The sequence below is a fragment of the Enoplosus armatus genome, chromosome 23, assembly GCF_043641665.1.
Source record: "Enoplosus armatus isolate fEnoArm2 chromosome 23, fEnoArm2.hap1, whole genome shotgun sequence".
Taxonomy (NCBI): domain Eukaryota; kingdom Metazoa; phylum Chordata; class Actinopteri; order Centrarchiformes; family Enoplosidae; genus Enoplosus; species Enoplosus armatus.
The window spans coordinates 16,060,809-16,079,221 of NC_092202.1; the positions used below are offsets into that span (position 1 = coordinate 16,060,809).

General features: G+C 43.7%; 1 protein-coding gene across 1 annotated transcript in view; it reads left to right on the forward strand.

The window, feature by feature from the left end:
- ablim2 (actin binding LIM protein family, member 2) overlaps positions 1-11,577 on the forward strand; it is a 61,519-nt gene extending 49,942 nt beyond the window's left edge. The window contains exons 18-24 of the mRNA XM_070930263.1: positions 2,228-2,265; positions 2,443-2,551; positions 2,657-2,715; positions 5,221-5,281; positions 7,153-7,160; positions 7,302-7,382; positions 11,439-11,577. Of these exons, the coding sequence (XP_070786364.1) occupies positions 2,228-2,265; positions 2,443-2,551; positions 2,657-2,715; positions 5,221-5,281; positions 7,153-7,160; positions 7,302-7,382; positions 11,439-11,552 (470 nt within the window). The 3' untranslated portion in view covers positions 11,553-11,577. The remainder of the gene's footprint in view (positions 1-2,227; positions 2,266-2,442; positions 2,552-2,656; positions 2,716-5,220; positions 5,282-7,152; positions 7,161-7,301; positions 7,383-11,438) is intronic.
- The last annotated feature ends 6,836 nt before the right edge of the window (positions 11,578-18,413 follow it).

An 18,413-nucleotide genomic window follows, 5' to 3' on the forward strand; every position in this document is an offset into this window, starting at 1 on the left:
AACCTCAATCAAGTGTTTCAGTGAGCATCACTCAAACATAGTGCTGAAGCTGACTGTTGGACAGCATCTGAAACACTTAAGACATGATTTAAGGTTCCGCCCTCTAGAGGCAGTTTGCTGCAATACCCAATTCAATTTTAGATTTAGACTTGAAATTAGAAGGAAGAGATTGGTTCTAATCTTATTTTATCTATAATAAACATTGCCCCAAATTTCAATATCTGATTTGACATTGCAACAAGACCACACACTGAATATTCGTTTTTCAAATGGGACTGATCATTGGAGTTGGGGGCCCTTGGGTGCTCATTTCGCTTCACCCCGTTCATGCATGTGTGCGCTCATCTCACCAGCTCACTTGTTGGTTTTAGTGGTGATGCTGTGACTGTTGGTGTCCACTGTGAGCGGCCGGACACATGATTCACTTTGTATGGTGGCATTATTGCTGGACGGGTCACTGTCTCAATCACTGTGTCTCTCCCCTCGCCATTGTTTGATTGTGTCTGATTTATGGTGTACGCATTTCACTGTGGCTGCCCTCAAGCTACATGTGCACATGACAGGGTCACTCAAAACAAATTGATTGGAGTCCCAGGGGCTTTTATCACCTCTATCACACAAGGAAATATTGACCTTTATGAAGTATGACCAGTAAATCAGCTGCATATGGCACAGTACTACAGATTTATGAACAGGCTTCACCTGCATTGTATGCATTCAAGCAGAAACTGACAAGGTGTGTGCTGTCTGCCAAAAAAAAAGGGGGGGGGGGGGGGGGGGGGACTTTATCTGCATTGTTACAAGTAAAGACTGCTCCTAATGGTTTAACCTTGGAGCTGTTTAAGTGGCATTACGATTGAATGGGCTGCACTTATTTGGTGGGAATTTGTTCCATTGGCCAAGTTATCTGCGACACGATAAGAGGGTTGTCGAGTGTACATGCTAATGCTTTAGTATGCAGTATGTTCACATGTGTTTGACAATGTCCTGAAAGAAAGCAAAGGCAACTAGTAATCTGTGCACACAAACTGGATTGGATTATTTGGATATTCGTGCGCACAAATGCACATGAAATCGTTTTTTTAACACATAGCATGTTGACGGGATGGCAAAGGTAACACAGCTTTGTTCAACATGTAAACAGGCTAAATTCGAGGTCCAAAAGTCCAGCTGATCAGTTTCCTTGGCCTGACAACCTGAAAACACAGGTTCATTTGCACTGTAGCCCACACAGTATATATATGGTATATGTGCAGCTAACCGATAGCTAGCCAGTATTACTGAAACAACAATTTCCATAAAAAGGAGTGTTGAGGGGACAGGGACAACTGTACTGAGAGTGAACGCGCACAATATTAATATGAAGGTATGAACTCATCGTTTGCAGTCACCCCAATACCAAAGCACAGCTTCTAGCCTGCCGCTAACACTCTGGGTGCTCCTTGCTAACTGACCGGAGTAGCTACAACAACCTGTAACTTCAATTCCCACTGTTACAAGTTTACACTGATTGTTAGCTGCCAGTTCATTAAATTGTTAGGCCAATGAAGAATGATGAAAGGCTCTTGATCGTGGGAGAGAAAATTAATTAAGTAACCCAGAGAGCTTGAATAAGTCATTTGTGCAAAGACTTTATTGATTCCACGGGACAATTTAATAATTGCGTGCGCACAAATGCATTTCCTTTCTCTGTGACACCTACTGGACTCCATAGTGGCGTAATAGGAATAGGAATTGACCATAGAGTACCCAAAATGAAAAGGGTTCATCCTCTGGGGAAAATTGATGCACTCCGTCATAGTCATAGAAATCCACCAGTTAGGTTTTTGTGTATATTTCTTGAGTACAGGTGGAAATATTGGACTGTTGGTGAGTAAGAGGTGGGGAAAAAATTTTGACCAGGGCCAGGGGTGGAACCATGGATATCCTTACCAAATGTCATCATAATCAGGACTGTAGTTATTCAGATATCTTGCGCCGGTGGGTCAGACTCCCAACATGTCAGTGCAGCCCTGTACGCACAATGTTGGGACAAATGTTAGTGGTTGCTATCCGTCCTGTTTTACTGCACAGTTCCACAGTGCATGTCGAGGTCCCATCTGCAGCTGATGATGTCATGGTCCAGGGGTGATTTAGTATAGAGTTAATAGTGCAGTACAGTGGAGCTGAGAGGCAGATGATCCAGCACATTAACTGCGACATCCTGTAACATTTGACTGTTTTACAGCTTCTAGAACATCCTGGCAGGATGGGGAGGATAGCAAGGTGGGTCTGTGTGTATCTGTCTGTCCATGTCCGTCTCTTTTCATAAACTTGGCAAATACTGTACATCCATGAACTAATTCACTAACTCATGCTTTGCCATCATCCATCACTTCTTTCCATCTTTCCTCTCTGTCTCTCTCTCTCTGTCTCTCTCTGTCTCTCTCGCTCTCTCTATAGAGGACCAGTTGGATGATCTTAAAGAGTGAAATAGATGGACAGATGGGTCCAGAAGACCTGGATCCCTGCAAGTCTACCTGCAGTCTGCCCACTGACACCTCCCAGCCTAGTGAGTAGCCAACCACACGCTTAACCAGGTGTGAGTGACACGAATATAGATCTTGATTATTTTAAAGCAGAAAATAAGAATAAATATTTTTTTCTCTCTCCGCAGATTTCCCCTACAATAAGTCTGCGTCCTTACCTGGATATGGACGGAACGGCATCCACAAGGTGAGCTGCAGTGATTGTGAGCAAACACAAGACATTTTCAATCAAATGGGAGAAGAGAAAAGGCATTCAAAAGACGACAAATACCACAGCTTAAACTTCAGCCCTCAAAGTAAACCCATTACGACTCAGGTTTTTATTTTTCCGAGCACTGGCCGTCGGTTCTATCCTTTAAGTCCTTCACTCTAATTGTGCAAGAAACACCACCTGTCCGACAATCAATGCGGTCATAACAAAACTGACAGTTTGGAAGAGAATCTAAAGCACTTTATTTGGAAGTAAAACCAAAAGTGAGGGACACATAATGTTGCTAATAATCCTTCATTGCTCAGGAAATCCGTGTGTGCACATAAACTCCAACGGTAGGCCAAAGTTGAAGTCGGCCTAGAAACTGTGACAGTTTGGGTGATTCTTTTAGCTTTCATCTTTGTGTTCTCTTCCAATGAAGTTTGACTAACCTGGAGATTTGTCTCCAACCCTTCCAACCCCCGTCGGATCACGCATTCCAAGAATTCTGTAATTCATTTGGTAAGCACGATGTTATCATAGCCAACAGAACCCATGGCTAAAACTACCAAAATTCAAACACCAGTCGTAATAAACCATAACATTCCTATCACCCAACTTGTACCTACCTCATAATGTGAATCCTCTCCTGTCCCATCTGGCACCGGGGTTTGTATATTTCCACCAAGCCAACATGACACAATACACTAACCCATATTTAATGATAACCAGCCTCAGTGTCCTTTGTTCCCGTCCAATTCAAGTCTGGCACAATAAAGGCTGGGCCCTTGGCAGGGCTCATGCCGCCGCAAGAGGTGCGCTGTCCTGTTGTACTGAGAACTCTGAGCATTTGACTCACTGCAGAGTGACTTGTTAAGGGAAATGGTGTGTGCCTGTCACCATAGTGAGGAGTTAAAACAAGCACACCCACAGATTAGGGGACCTCTAAAGAAAGAACCAGCAGTAGTTGCATTTTAGGCCACTGGGGAGTGATGTTTCTTATTAACCACTGTGCTACAGAAGTCAAATAGGACACCATCTTCATGTGATTTCACAACAGGTTTATCAAATCAAGTCTCCCCTCCCCTGCACAGACCCCTACCCTCTATTCACCAACACAGGAAACCTTAGAGTAGCATTTAAGCCTGTTTCCTCACCAAGATGTTCTCTCACACTTTGGGTATCAGATTGCACAGGGGTCAGTCGGCACCATTCACTCCACACAGGCCGGGCTCAGGTTTATTATGAGGACGTTGGGGGGGTATTTAGTCTATCATCCGCCGATATTTCTGCTCTCCCTCTGTGTTTGTTGATGGATAGAGGACAGGCAGACAAAACAGAGCAGAGAAGGAAATGAAAGCTCAGGAGCCACGACGGGTTCATGGCGCAAAGCGTATTGAACTGTTTTTCACTTGCTGATGTCACTAGTCAGTGTTGTTGACACGGCGGATTTAGTGTGTTTGCAGAAGAATGAAGGGAGACTTTTTTTTTCTGTTTAACGTGGAGCTACGCAACATTATGCTTGCAATACACGTTCCCTTTTTGTGCAAGCACATTGCTCACGTACAGGAGGACGTAGTGCCCAATCTCCATTCAAAGTCCGACTGAAATTGAATTGCACTTGATTTTGTGATTTGTATTTCAGCTACAACATGCTTTATTTGCATAAAGCATTACAGTAATTAATCACTGGCTAACAGACAACAGTCGCAGCGAGAGAAAAAAAAAGCCCCACACTTTGAAATGCGACCCACGTTAGCTTTCTAGCTAATGTCTCAGGTACAGGTACAGGTCTTGCATTTGCACTTTGGATTTTTTTTTTTTAACAAGCTACAAAATAAAACCGGGAGGAAAGTGCACCGCTAACCATAGTTTGCAGGCTAGATCGCTAATTAGCAAGTCGGCTGTAGCACATCAAACAGCTCAGAAACACAGCTGTCCCTGGTTTGTTAGCTACGGTTACTAGCACACGTTTGTTTACAATGCGTCTACAATACTACTGCCAGTTCAGTTCAGTCGCACAATTACAACGGCCGAATTATTTCTCATGTTTCTCCACAGATCTTTTTTCCTCCTTTCAATGATAAAGAAATGACACGACTATTTGACTGCTGGCTAATGACTTGTTGTGATTCCATTCCGGACTTTAACACAAAACGAACAGCTGATTTGAATTTGAACTGTGTTTTTTAGATAGTGCTGAATTGCTGGCCTCAAGCTGAGAGAAAAAAAAAACAAATGCTGCCTAACATCAATTCTTCCCTCTCTTTTTGATGTAAGCTCACTATCAAAAGAATGTGTCACACTCACTTCCTTTTGAATAATGTGAGCAAATCACAGGCAAAAGCAGTGACTGAGGCGGCTTTCAAATGAACCCCCGGCTGTGATAAAGACCAGCAAGGTTCTTGGCAGCAAGGAGCCAGACATCGGAATGATGGTCCAACTGGCCTATGTTTATATGTGTGTGTGTGTGTGTGTGTGTGTGTGTGTGTGTTCCTTTAGGCTGCTGAGATGGTGGAGGATGAAGTGGACCCAGACTCCCACAGCTGGGGAGGCATGAGAGGTGAGAGTGAAAATAAATGAATACTGTTTGTGCATCAGCTAAATGCCTAAAATACATGCAGTGCAGTCTATGGTAATCTTCTCAAATATCAAGATTTGTTGCTTTTTGTCTAATTGACAGTAAAGAGAATATGTTCTGGGTTTGGACTGTTGGTTGGACAAAACAAGCAGTGTTTGTGACGGGCGTTTTTCACTACTTTTTCACCGTGTCATAGACCAAACGATTACTCAATAAGAAATTATATTTATAATGAATAGAATGTTGCACCCTAAATGTTGAACATCCTTAGAATAAAGTTGGAAGTTGGCAATATAACGTCATAGTCATATAGTTGGGAAGTCGGAGGAGCCACTACATTTCTACGTTTCTTCTTTAATGATATCATCAAGGCTCATCACCAGTACATTCTCTAATGCACCTTTCATTGGGTAAATTGAGAAATCTGTGTTCGTTGAACTCAACTACGTCTTCATTGTAAATAGCCTTTCCAACAAATTTATATCTGGCTTCAGACCACATCAAGGAACCAAGACTTCACCAATAAAGGTGTTAAATGTTCAGGTAAAACATAATTTCTGTAGTGCAGCTTTTAATACCTCTGACAATAAAATACTTCTGGACAGACTGGAAGAATGGGTAGAATCATCTACTGCAGTACAATCCTCCATTGGTTCAGATCTCACCACCATGACCTGTGGAGTCCCCATGGGTTCGATTCTTAAGCCTCTACAGTATTTTTAGCAACCGCGACAGCGTGTGGTACCTGGTGCAGGGGTTAGGAAATAGGGCCTGGCCCACATTCGTTTTAAGTCTCGGATCACTGTATCCCAGTATGTTAGTGTGTGGGTGTAGTCAGTACTCATGGGTTGGAATATCAACATGTTCACGGGCGTCGCGGTTGGCGTGATCCCATCACAAGATGGTCTCTAGTTCAATGTGTATGTGCTCTCTCTAGGCCAAATCATGCAAGACAGTAAGTCATTGCAATTGGGGAATTCATCCAAAATTGACCCACAATGTGAATGTTTTAGTGTGTTTGTTCAAAGTGCAGTCTTTAGCTTCCTCTAGCAAATTAGTAACACATGCAACAACATTTGAAGATCGGTTATTGGAGATTTCATACCAAAATGCTACTTAGGAGTCAAACTTCTCTAATCTAGTTTTTATATACATAATCTTTGGCTTTTTTTAATCAAACCACCACATTTATTTTGAGTTTCATGTCCTTCCAAGCCTCGGACATGCTCTAGCGTCAGTCACCTAACACTGTTCATGCAGAGAATGAACAGGACCTCGGACCCCCAAAATAGCTTCACAGCTATATTAATGCAATAGGTCACAGACTCAATCCCCAAAACAGAACCCCCCCCCTCCCCGATAATAGTATCTTAAACTAAAACATGTGAAACGGCCTTTGTCACCTTTACTTTAAGTACAGATCTATGGTCACTTTACAATCCCTGATTACATTGTGACTAAGCAAGCACAGCCTTGCAGCTCTGGCTCCAGATCAGTTACTGGAGGTAACAACATAGAGAGGTGATGTCATTTTTCCAGCTGCAGAATTATTGGTGTGTGTTTACAAGTGTGTGTGTGTGTGTGTGTGTGTGTGTGTACAGTCCTCGCTGTATCTTGGGCAAAGACCGAGTTGACAGGAAGCCAACCTCATAACTGCGTGTGTGTGTGTGCAGAGCAACCGTTTATAATGCTTTTGACGCCTTTGAAACCCAATATTTTTGAGGAGATTTGAGTCCACAAGGTGTAATTTATTTTTCAGGCTCTCTTTTCATAATAGGTCTGCTATTCATATAAAAACGCATTGTTCCACCAGATTAATTCTCTCTTTCTCCCTCTCCTTTCCTCCCTCTCAGAATATAAGGTAAGATTTCCCTCATTTGTTAATACCTCTATCATCTCTACTTGTTAACACAAATATTATTCTTGGCAGCTTTGTTTGGACGCTGGATTATAATTGTGTTCCCTAATAAATCTCTCACAATGCTTACTTTGTGTGTGCCAGATCTACCCTTATGAAATTCTGGCAGTGACGCATAGAGTGAAAGTGAAGCTTCCCAGAGATGTAGACCGCACCAGACTGGAGGTGAGCTCTGTTCTTCTTCTCCCTGCTCTGTTGTCCCCCCTCCCCCCTCTTTCCACAGGTCATAGAAGTATCAGTATGATAAAAGTATCAACCAAAGCCTAGAGAAATGCGATCTCCAATTTGTGTAAAGGCAATTTTGCATTGAAAAAAAAAAGAAAAAAGAAAGAAATAGATGTACTGTATGGCCAAAAGATTGTGAGTAAGTATTTCATGAGTCCGAGGAGCTCCGAGTCAAAACACGACAAAAACGCCCCCTTCAATCAAAGGTAACAACAACAAAAAATGAGTGTAATATAAGAGGAAAACTACAAAAGTTTGATATCTTTCCACAAGGGGAGAGTATTCATATTTATCTAGCAGTGTGGTGATCATGTGGTAGGAGGAAATTTGCTGAAAATGTAATTGGTGAGTTGAATGAATGAACAAAGTCTCTGGTAAAAAAAAACAATGTATAGGGCAGAGGTTGGGAACCTGGGGGTCCCGACCCCCATCATGGTTCCCCAAAGGTCCACGGAGGGTCGTGAAGCCCTCGTCATTTTCAGGCTGTAAAATAGGGTCCCTTAAGAAAAACGTTGGGAACCACTGGTATAGGGGGTTGACCACGGGGAACAAGTTATAGTCCTCAGAATCAGAAATACTTTATTGATCCCCGGGGGGAAATTGTACAATCCTGTAATTGTACAAAATTGAAATTGTCCTGTGTGTATGAATAACCCAAAAGAGTGACTGTTTGGAAGTAGCGTTAGAGGTAGCGTTAGCTGCTAGGCTAGCGTTACTCGCCTTGGGTTGACCGATGGCAACTTTGTCCTCAAGGCTCAGGTTGCTTTCTTAAATAATAGTAAGGAGGTGTGTGGTGGCACCAGCCCCCACCCCGAGTGTAGCCTGTGGAACAGGTAGAAAGACTTATGCCTCAGACAACACCTTTGAAGCATACTGAAGCCTTTACCTTCATGTAGGGTAAATCTTCATGTTACAACACACAGTAGTTCCACAATAGTGTTCTTTCAGTGGTTTCAGTTTGGTTTTGGACCTTGACCGGCCTACACAGAGCACTGACTTCATCCCCATCCAACACCTTTTGGGTGATACAGCCTGACCCGCAGCCACTAATGTGGCTGAATGGGACACAATCTGGGGGAAAGCCTGCAACCAGAAGAGTGGAGGCTGTTATAGTAGCGTGGTGTAGTTTGCTGAAAGAAAACTCCAGTTCAAGCTGCGGCATGCTAAATAAAGTTCATAAATTGTGGGATTTTATTGAATGTGAATCCAATTGGCAGCAGTATTGGTTTCAACTTTCTGATGCTGGATCACATAACTTGCTCTCGCGCTGGGTCACAGCAAGTTTAACCCGCATGCATGTCTTATAACAAAAAAATTAAGCACAATTGAACTTAATGTCCCATAAGAACTCATTTCCTGCAGCTGTTATTCTTACACTACCCATTTACAGATTCAGAACTCTGAAGTTTGTTCAGTCGAAAACAGGAAATATCTTAATCAGTAGTCTCAATTTAAGTTCCACGTTGGATTAAAACCCTGTTTAAAAATTTGCTCCTGTCCTCAAAAGAGGTTTCATGAACCTTTTGTTTTACAAAAACACCCCTTTAAAACATTTGGCCTTCAGTAACCCTAATATGACCGCTCCCTGTGGACCTTTATGGGAATGTTGTCCTAAGAGGAGGTGGACCGTCGGGATATCGAGGTGTTACTGACGCAAGAGATCGCCTTTGTGGTTGGGATCACCATAACTGGAGCCGTATTGTCATTAGTGTGACTGTGTGCGTGTGTGTGTGTGTGTCAGAAAGAAATATTCCAATCTCTTTTTTTTTTTACTCACCACTGTTCCTGATCCTTGGCCCCGGAGTGGTGTCGGTTTACCCGGACTAAACTCAGAGCCAAGGCGGAGACACTTTACCATGAGGCAACACAACCAAATGGGATATTTTTGATCTGTTACTGGTGGCTGCTGTGTGAGGAGAGGTGTTCTGTGTTCAGGGGCGTAGCTTAAAGGTACTATATGAGATTTTTTGTACATGTATTAATCGCTTTCTGTTTGAAAAATGAGACCCTGCCCGACTTTCTCGGTTGCCTGCAACAGCCCTCGGACTGATTTCTATCTGAAGGACGTTTTCGATGTGACTGTTCTGTGCTCCCCTACAGTGCAAACAATGCGCAAAACTAGCTAACGGTACCTTAGATATGGAGTCCGCTACGTTTGCTTTCTTTCAGAGAGTGAGACGAGAAGACGGATATAAATTCATATCGATGTCTTTGCGTACAGAGGTGGAGTCAGGATGCAGTTAGCCTAACTTAGCATAAAGACGCCATGTTCTTTGGCGTCGCCCATTTCGCTTACCAGTCTTTCAGATTGGCTGTTGGTATCCTAACATTTAACGACCATTTGTGATATTGGGAGAAAAATTATATGGAGGTAATTATTATAATCATTTTATCTCCCAGTCCTAACTGTAATGACCGTAGGTGTAATGCTAAAAAGTCTGACGTAAACAACATTTAGACATACATTCACTGTAGTTTATACAGTATGAGACGAGATGCTCTTTCAGTCATTCCAGTCCCTTTTAGTTTAGTTTAGTTCCCTTTTTTGTTTTAAGTCATCAATAGCTGACATTTTGCACGTTTTCCAATCATTGAGCTTTTCCAGGACCTTACGTCTGTAAACACAGACATTTAATTTACATTTTATCGACCTTTTGTGGCCCTCGACCCTGTCTTTAGCACTCATTTAGGTAGGTAGCATGGTGTGGGCTCTAGGTAGGATTTTATAGGATTGTAGATATATAAAAAAAGATTTGTAATTATGTTTTATGATACATAAATGTACGAAACATATACGATTGTGAACCAGAATCTGTAGCTGCTACGTTTCTTCAGTTCTGTAAAGTCCAGTTGGTCTTTTGACAATAAAGTTTTGATCTCTCAAACTAAATAGTTCAAGAAACTAAACTCAACGGGAATTTGTGTAAATGTGTTTCAGCAGTAATATTAGCAACTCCAAGTACGTGACTACTGTCTGAATGCTGTACAATATGGGGGGCCTGCAGACTCCCCAATAGTTGTTGGGACATCAGAAAGTATGGCTTTAGGAGGAACTTGTTCGGGAGCGCAAACCCAAATCTAGGGACCAGGTTTCTGTGTTTGAAATGCAGGAAAAGATCTATTGTTTGAGCTAGTGTAACTTACTGTGTGGACTGCCTTAAAGGTTGACTCCACAGTCCAGCCACACCCCCTGTCGGTGATGCCATTGACCACTGAGAGAGAACACACTCTTGCGACATCGCTGATTGGGTTTGATGGTTTGACTTTACTCGATAACGTAATAATATTGTGAAAATCTAATTTCCCTGATAATGGAGGTTGTATTTGTTGTAATTTTACTATCATCCTTCGTTAACCTGTCAGCATGGCAGATGAAAAATGAAAGGGATCTGGATGGTTTTTGCCAAATCCCCTGTGTTGGTTGGCATGGAAACCAGGTGATTGGCTACGGCACAGCAACAGCCTACCTCTAATTTACTATCACTATCATCAGAGACGCATAACTGCTGTGCACAGTGTAGCCAAAGTCTTAAAATAAAGTTTTTTGTTAAGTTCTTGTTCTGGGTATAAATCAATACCATGCATGTTTTTTGTTCCATGGTATATTTCTGACATTTACAGGAGTGTTTGCCAAGTTTTGGATAGCGGCTTTGTTTGGATGAACTTCCAAGGCGCCGGACCGGATTTGACGTGTTAAGCCTCAGCACCGACGGCAACGTAAACGCCTCCTTATGTGGCTAACGCAAACATGATTTTAGGACTGATGAGTGCATGAGGCTTGCTGACTTATATACTGATATACCAGGCGGCAGAAGTGGGTGAGAAAAGTCCAGCTGGCCCGGAGGCAGAAATGATCCCACTGGTTCGCTCTGGCAAAAGCCACCATGCAACTTTTGAAAGAAGCAACAGACACAAATTGAAAAGTTGAATTCACAAGCAAATAAAGCGCACGATTGCTCAACGTAACACTTTGCTGTGTTTTGCTTGTTTTTCCAGAGACACCTATCTCCTGAGGACTTCCAGCGTGTTTTCGGCATGACCCTGGAGCAGTTTGACCGCCTGGCCCTCTGGAAGAAGAACGACATGAAGAAGAAGGCGCGCCTTTTTTAAACAGGAGGAGGGGGGGAGAAAAGAGGAAAAAAAATAAAAAAATAGCAACATCTCAACAAGCATCCGTCCTGTCTGGGAGGAAGCGGAAAAGAAAAATCCCTCTGAAATATCTATATATGCACCGCCATGATACCCTTACTTTCCACCTGTAAAACGCCATGCCATCTCTGCCTGTGGCGCCACGGAGAGAGGTGCCCCCCTGCAGGAACATTTTCACGATGTCGAGGCAGCATCTATAGCTTTTTGTATGCGATGTGGTCCGAATGTTTGACTGACAACCTTACAGAGGAGGACGAGGAGCTGTGTTTTGCATGGCCTGTGTTGATGCTCCTCGCCTCTCGTGTGGTCTCTGCATCCTCCCCCTCCCGCTCATCTCGGCGCTTTACATACACCCTGGCAAAAAAACAACCAACAACGGCTTTTTCTAATTCTCGTGCAGGCCTTTCTCCGCCCCCACCCCCAGGTTTCTGTGGTTCTGACTGTTTCATGCGCGCCTTCTTCTACTCTTGTCAATCTTGACTTACCTCCCCGTTTCTATCGCAAGTTTTCCATCAGTTTGTTTTCACTTTGCAAGGGTTTATCGTGCCATCTTCTGTCATCTGTCTCTACGTATCTTCTGTCTGCCGGCGCTGCCTTTTCTCTCTCTCTCACTGTTTCTCAGTCATTTTAAGTTCCTCTCGTTCATTGCCATTGTTACACCATTGCTTCAGGACAGTGAAGAGCCTGCAGACTTGAAAACACTCATTGTTCAAAGACCGGAATACGAGATGAATCCAGCTCCTCTGATCTTTTAACTCAAAAAGCACCTTATCATACGCTCTTGCTTTCAATATTGCCTTCATGTTCTCTCCAGTCAGAGAAGGTGGGGGAAGACTTGATATGCGTGCCCTGATATGTTTGAACGAGGTCCCGTATCTTACACAAGCATCTCGTAAATCAGCACAGATAGGAGAGCCAGGGCTGGATAGGGGCCACAACATGGCAGTGAATCACAGACAGAGAGGAGGAGGCCTAAGGAGGGGCCCTGCAGAACACATACAGTGCGGATGATATCAGGGTGTGTAAAGGTGTCAAACATGCAGCATTGCCATAACGACGTGCACTCACATCAAAAAAATAAAAAAATAAAAAATAACCCCAAAAGAAATTATTTTTATAAGCTATTTTTGACTTCTGGAAAGGATCATTTAAACCAATTGCGAGACTGCAGCTGAGAGAAATCATGATTTTGTTACCAGAGAAGAGAAAAAAAGCCCATGCTGACTTTGTTAAGCTTCACAGACCTGCAGCAGCACTTAGGCATAACAAGTGGGGTCTTGCTTGATTTAAAACTCAATACTCTAAACTGTGTTATATCTTCTCAGATAGAGACTTAACTCTTTGTGTGTGTGTGTGTGTGTGTGTTGTCGTCGTTTGAAAGCCTTGTCGTGTGACGTAAAAGCTCCACATTTAAGCTGAAAGTCCCACGAGCTTTGCTTTGACGATCTCTGGAGCGCAAAGAAGTGATTGAGGCGCCATCTAACATACTGCAAGATGTATGAGAACATATACTGGACATATACCAGATACATTTGTCTGTATACAAGCCATGGTGTATAACTCTTCAGGCATGCATGAGGATGGGAAAATTGGAGTTTGCCCACTGCCCTCAGATTAGAAATGTACGAAAGCGTTTATCATCAATGTGGTTTTGAGTGGTTGATTATTTTCTGGTGTGTTCTGTCAAATGAAATGCCCAGGTCAGCTGCTTCCATTAGCTTGTGTTAGGTATTTATTTAATTGCAATATTAAAGAAGGGATTTTATTTTGAAATCTTAAGGGGGGGGGGGCTTAGTGTTGAAATGAATAGCATCACAGAGAAGAGAAGCTTTAGAAGAGAAACATCAGATTTTGAGTTTAACCCGAGTGTCAAATTGATTTTGCTCCTGTAAGTAACACACTAACTGTTGCCATAAAGCGTCATGTCCTCTTTCTAATATTCATCATGCTATTAAAGTGCTTTATCCAAACCACAGAGTCACAATGGATTTGGAGTGCTTGACTTTGTTAAATGAATGTCATGTTACGTATGAATTTCAAGTAAAGTGTGTGACGTATGCAGGAAGTGTGTGTGTGTGTGTGTGGACGTTTTTTGAAGACGCAAAAGGAGTTTTTGCCATTTCTGTCGTTCCAGTGGTGAAAGGAGGTTGTCAAAAAGCTGGGAAAGCTCATCTCCAAAGCCAGAGACGGAGCTCTGAAGAACAGAGGACACGTCGAAAAAACACTGCGGCTGGTGTCAGTTGTCACATTCATTCAGCTGAAGGAACATTAACATAAGCCGGAGGTTGTAGTAGTACAAATGTTTAAATTTGTCAGCGGAAAAATCTGCCATGCTACAGTAGAGTTGAAAATAACATGGTGCTGCTGCTGTGGTTCCCTCCAGCACCAGCAGATAGCACCGCAGTCAGCCATCTACGAGCAGCTACATGGACCACGGACTGGATGGCCTTCATTCTACATCAGGCGCGACCTCTGACTATACACTGATAACGCTTTAAGGGGACCTATTATGCTCATTTCCAGCTGTATATTTTCATTTTGTGATTCCACTAGAGCAGCTTTGCGTTATTCACAGTTAAAAAGTCCTGATTTATCTTCTACTGGTCCTTCATGCAGCCCCCTCAGTTCACCCTCTGTCTGAAACAAGCCGTTGGAGCTCCTGTCTCTTTAAGCCCCCCCCAGAAGCCCACTTTTTTCTGATTGGCCGGTCAAGCTCTGGGAGTCTTTGGAAGAATTTCCAAAGGCAAACTGTAAACCTAACGTTACTGAGCAACGTTGACATAAACAGGAGCAGAGATACCATATAAGGACATCCGGGTCTCTCTGACATCAGATAGACACGGTGGTTAAAAACTGAAACGGAGCGTTCAGAACATTTAGCTCACAGGGATTACTTTTACATACGTTTAACCTCATTATTTGGCAACTTTGGCGACATTTAGTATGAATATCCGACATTGTAACATTATATATATATGACAGAAAATAAGGAAAAGCATAATAGGTCCTCGTTAAAGATTACACTGGTTATCCTAATCAGGGTGTTATGAGGCTCCAATGGCTTCCAGTTTTGACGACACAATTTTCTCATTTACCTCATCACATGGTAGGTCACATCCGAGAAAGATGTGAACAGTCATCCAAAAACTGTAAATATGAGCAGTAATTCCAAATGAAGCAAGAAAGAGTGATGCTACACCTGAGTTGGGGGGGCACCCAGACTGGATTACACAAACAGGCCTCTGACTGGGAGAAAACCACCCTGAAGACTTTTCCCCTCACCGCTCAGAGCCCCATGATTCACATAGAGAAACTACATTGATCCCCATTTTTTTTTCTCCAGTTTAAGAGAATGAAGTTCCCAGTTTCACGAAAGTGTCTGTTTATCTTGAAATGTACATTTCGACTTGGAATTGATCATCAATCATCCAAAGGAAATCACAGCGTCTGACGGGCAAGGCCTTGTTTCAGCTGCATCCCTGTCTGATTTGTTTCCTGTCTGGCTTTTTTTGCAAATTTCGCAAAACACCCGATTGCCGGTGTTGTAATAAATGTTGAATGTCTGCCAAGAGGATTTACTTGTCCGGACAAACAATGTATCACCGCGTTCTCCGGACGAAACATCTCCCGCTTGTCCTCGGCCGTATCCTCTCTCTCTCTAATCCCTTAACAGCCACGTTTCCTCATTCGTGCTGAATGTCTTATCCGATTAAATCTAAACTGGATCTCGAGGGGAGCGTCCCATCGCGATGAGAATGAGTTTCATTTTCGTAACTCATCATTTCCTCTCACAGCGTTTGTTCATCACCGAGCATCGCGTGGCGTTAGGCTAACTAAAACACTTGGTGGAGGTGAGGGAAAGATGTCTGCCTTCGATGCTTAACTGAAACTACGGTCGTCCTCAAACCTGAACAAAACCACACAAACCTCATCGCGCTTTTGTCGCTGCCAAGGATGAAATATTTTGTTTCTCTTGCAACTTTGCAAGTAAGCTGATCCAAATGTTGGCTGAAACTCTGCAATCTTCATGCTTTTTTTGTGTTATTATTATTTTATGTTTTTTTTTTTGTTCATTATGTTTGCTGTAGTCAGGGTATTCCTCCGTTTCAACCTGTCTCTTTGCAACCCCCCCCTGCTACACATCACCCTCCCCTCCCCTCCCCTTCTCCGTGAGCAAGGTGTCCCACAAGACCCGCCCCTGGTGGCGGAGCCCACGATTGGCCGACCCTGCTGTCAGTAACTACGGCTGCGGTGTTTTGACGGGCGCACCCGCCCTGCCTCTATTGTCACCGGTCCGAGAGGGAATACTTTAAATTATTATTATCATTATTATTATTTTATCATGGAAAAGGAGAAAAACGACAAAGGTAAGCTGAAGCACTTTGCTGTCTTGTCTGTTCGCGGTTAGCCGTTAGCTTTGCTTGCTGTCACGAGCTGCTAGCTTGGCTCTGTAGCTCCCTTCAGGGGAGTGATGGAGAGGATGTTGGCTTTTCTTTCATGTCGACATAAAACTCCTGTAAACTCCTTTCTCTCTAAAGAAGTACAGCGGTCAGAGTCAACTTTGTGTGCTTTGGTGCTTTGATAAGTCCCTTGAACCCCCCCCCCCCCCCCCCCCCAACAACATTACAGGGTCTTTGTGGTGTTTTGCATGTGACTTTTATACTGAACTTATTGCCATATTTGCCGTCTTTGTAATAGACTCGGTCTATTTGTCGACCTTGAATTATTCTCAGAAAACACTGGAGCTTCGGTGTTGTGAATGGGACTGTAAGAAGGTACAAAGGAGCATGTGGCAGGAGAGGAAGAGGAGGCAGGCAGGGAGGGAGGGAGTGTGATGAATTGGCAGACTCAGGGTGTGCGATGCCCCGGGCTGGAGGCTGCAGGGCTGCTGATGCTGGGAGCAGCCCTGCAGGAGGGGGGGTGGGGGGTGGGGGACCAGCTGGGAGCCTGGATCTCTGTCAACTCCCCACGCTGTGACCCCCAGACAAGACCTCCCAAGGTCTGTATTTTTGAGAGTAAGTAACAGTATCTCCAAATACGTCCATCTGTCAATTCAAACGCCTTCGTTTTGAGGATGTTAAGGCAGTCGGTTAAGGGTTGCCACATCTTGAAGTGGAGCCACAGGCATCAGCTGATCTGCACCCCCCCCCCCCCCCTCCAAACCACTCCCACCATTGAATGCAACAGACTGTGGGTGGAGGAGGGTGCTCTCCAGCAGCTCAAGGTTGTGGGGCAAGAGTCCAATTAATCAAATACAACACAGGAACCCGGAACAGACAAAAGCAGAGAGAGTAATTAGGCTGGAACTGTTGATGAAACTACCGCGGCGCCGGGGATGACTTCTGATGAAGCACTAGCCGCCATCATTAGCCGTCTATGTGTGTGTACATTTAGGCTAGCCTGCAGCGTTTTGCCTCTTGATTAACGCCTTCAAGTGTTGTTGTAGGAAATTGGGGCTGCAGCTAATAATTGTTTCCATGATGTGTTCGTCTGCCAGCTATAATCTTGACTATTCGGTTAATCGTTTGCTCTATAAAATGTCAGCTAGCAAAGGGTACCCATCGCAGTTTCCAGAGCCAGAGTGAGCTCAGTCAAATTGGACATTTTAGCTTTAAAACGAATGACTTCACCACCAATCAATGATCTAAGTAGCGGCCGATCAGTCGACGAATCGATTAATCGACCGTTCATGTCGGCTCTATTAAAAACACTTTAATTAGCCCACATATTGTGCACATACTGACCCAACAACTTTGTATATTTTGCACAGCAAGAGAAGAAAAGAATGAATTGTTACCGATATTTAAAGTCGAGGACAAAGAGCACAGAGTAATGTTAAGGATGAATTCCAAAACGATTACTTAGAGAAATATAAGCCAGTTTTCCTCCTTTCATTTGACAAAACAAAGCCAAAGGTGCCAAACGTGAAATGTTTTTGCCCCAAATAATCATCGTAATCAATAATCATCACCTGACAAGAGTGTCGATATTGGAAGATTCTGCGAAACTGGACTACTTTCAGTTACAACGTTTTGAATTCTTTCCGTCCACAGCGGCGGTGTGGTTCTGCATTGGCAGTGGCATTGGATGCAAATTATGGATGAACGTGCGGTAATTCCCGGAGACACTGGGCTGACACCCAAAGTAGTGGGTAGTAGAGGGTAAAGGCCCCGGTGTGTTTCAAACAAAGTGTTTGCCGAAACTGTCCTGACAGCATCTGGGAGGGGCTACGTCCGACGTTGTACGGACACGTTGCAGTCAGAAGGTTTGATACCCAGCCCGTGCAGATTATAAGCATACAGAGACCTCGCGTAGACCTGAGCGCTGATTTGTGGAGGACTGTTTATGTACCGTGGTCCCCACTTTCCTTACCTCAGCTGACCTGGCTCTGTCCCGAATTTGAATTCCAAGAAGTCTTCATACTTTGTACAGTCTTTTGTCTTTTTTTTTTTTTTTTTTACCCTTTATTGTTTGTGTGTGTGTGTGTGTGTGTGTGCCCGAGGCTCGGTATTTCCTCGGTTGCTTGGGAGGCCAGGCCAGCTTTGCCGCAGCCCGTCACTACGTGACAGCGGACAATAGCAGGCAGACAAATTGTACACATCCTGCTGGCTGGTAGAGAGGATGGAGCTAACTGAACCGACTTTGTAACCTGCGGACACAGAGGAGGGGAGCAGAGGGTCATATAGAAAACAAAGGGGGGGGGGTTTAGACTGACGTTTCTATCTCATGATGTTTTTCCCTTCCCCGTAGTGATATTCTCTATTTTAGCATTGTGTACACACACTGTGCGTAGATACCACGGCGGGACATCTTCCTCAGGAA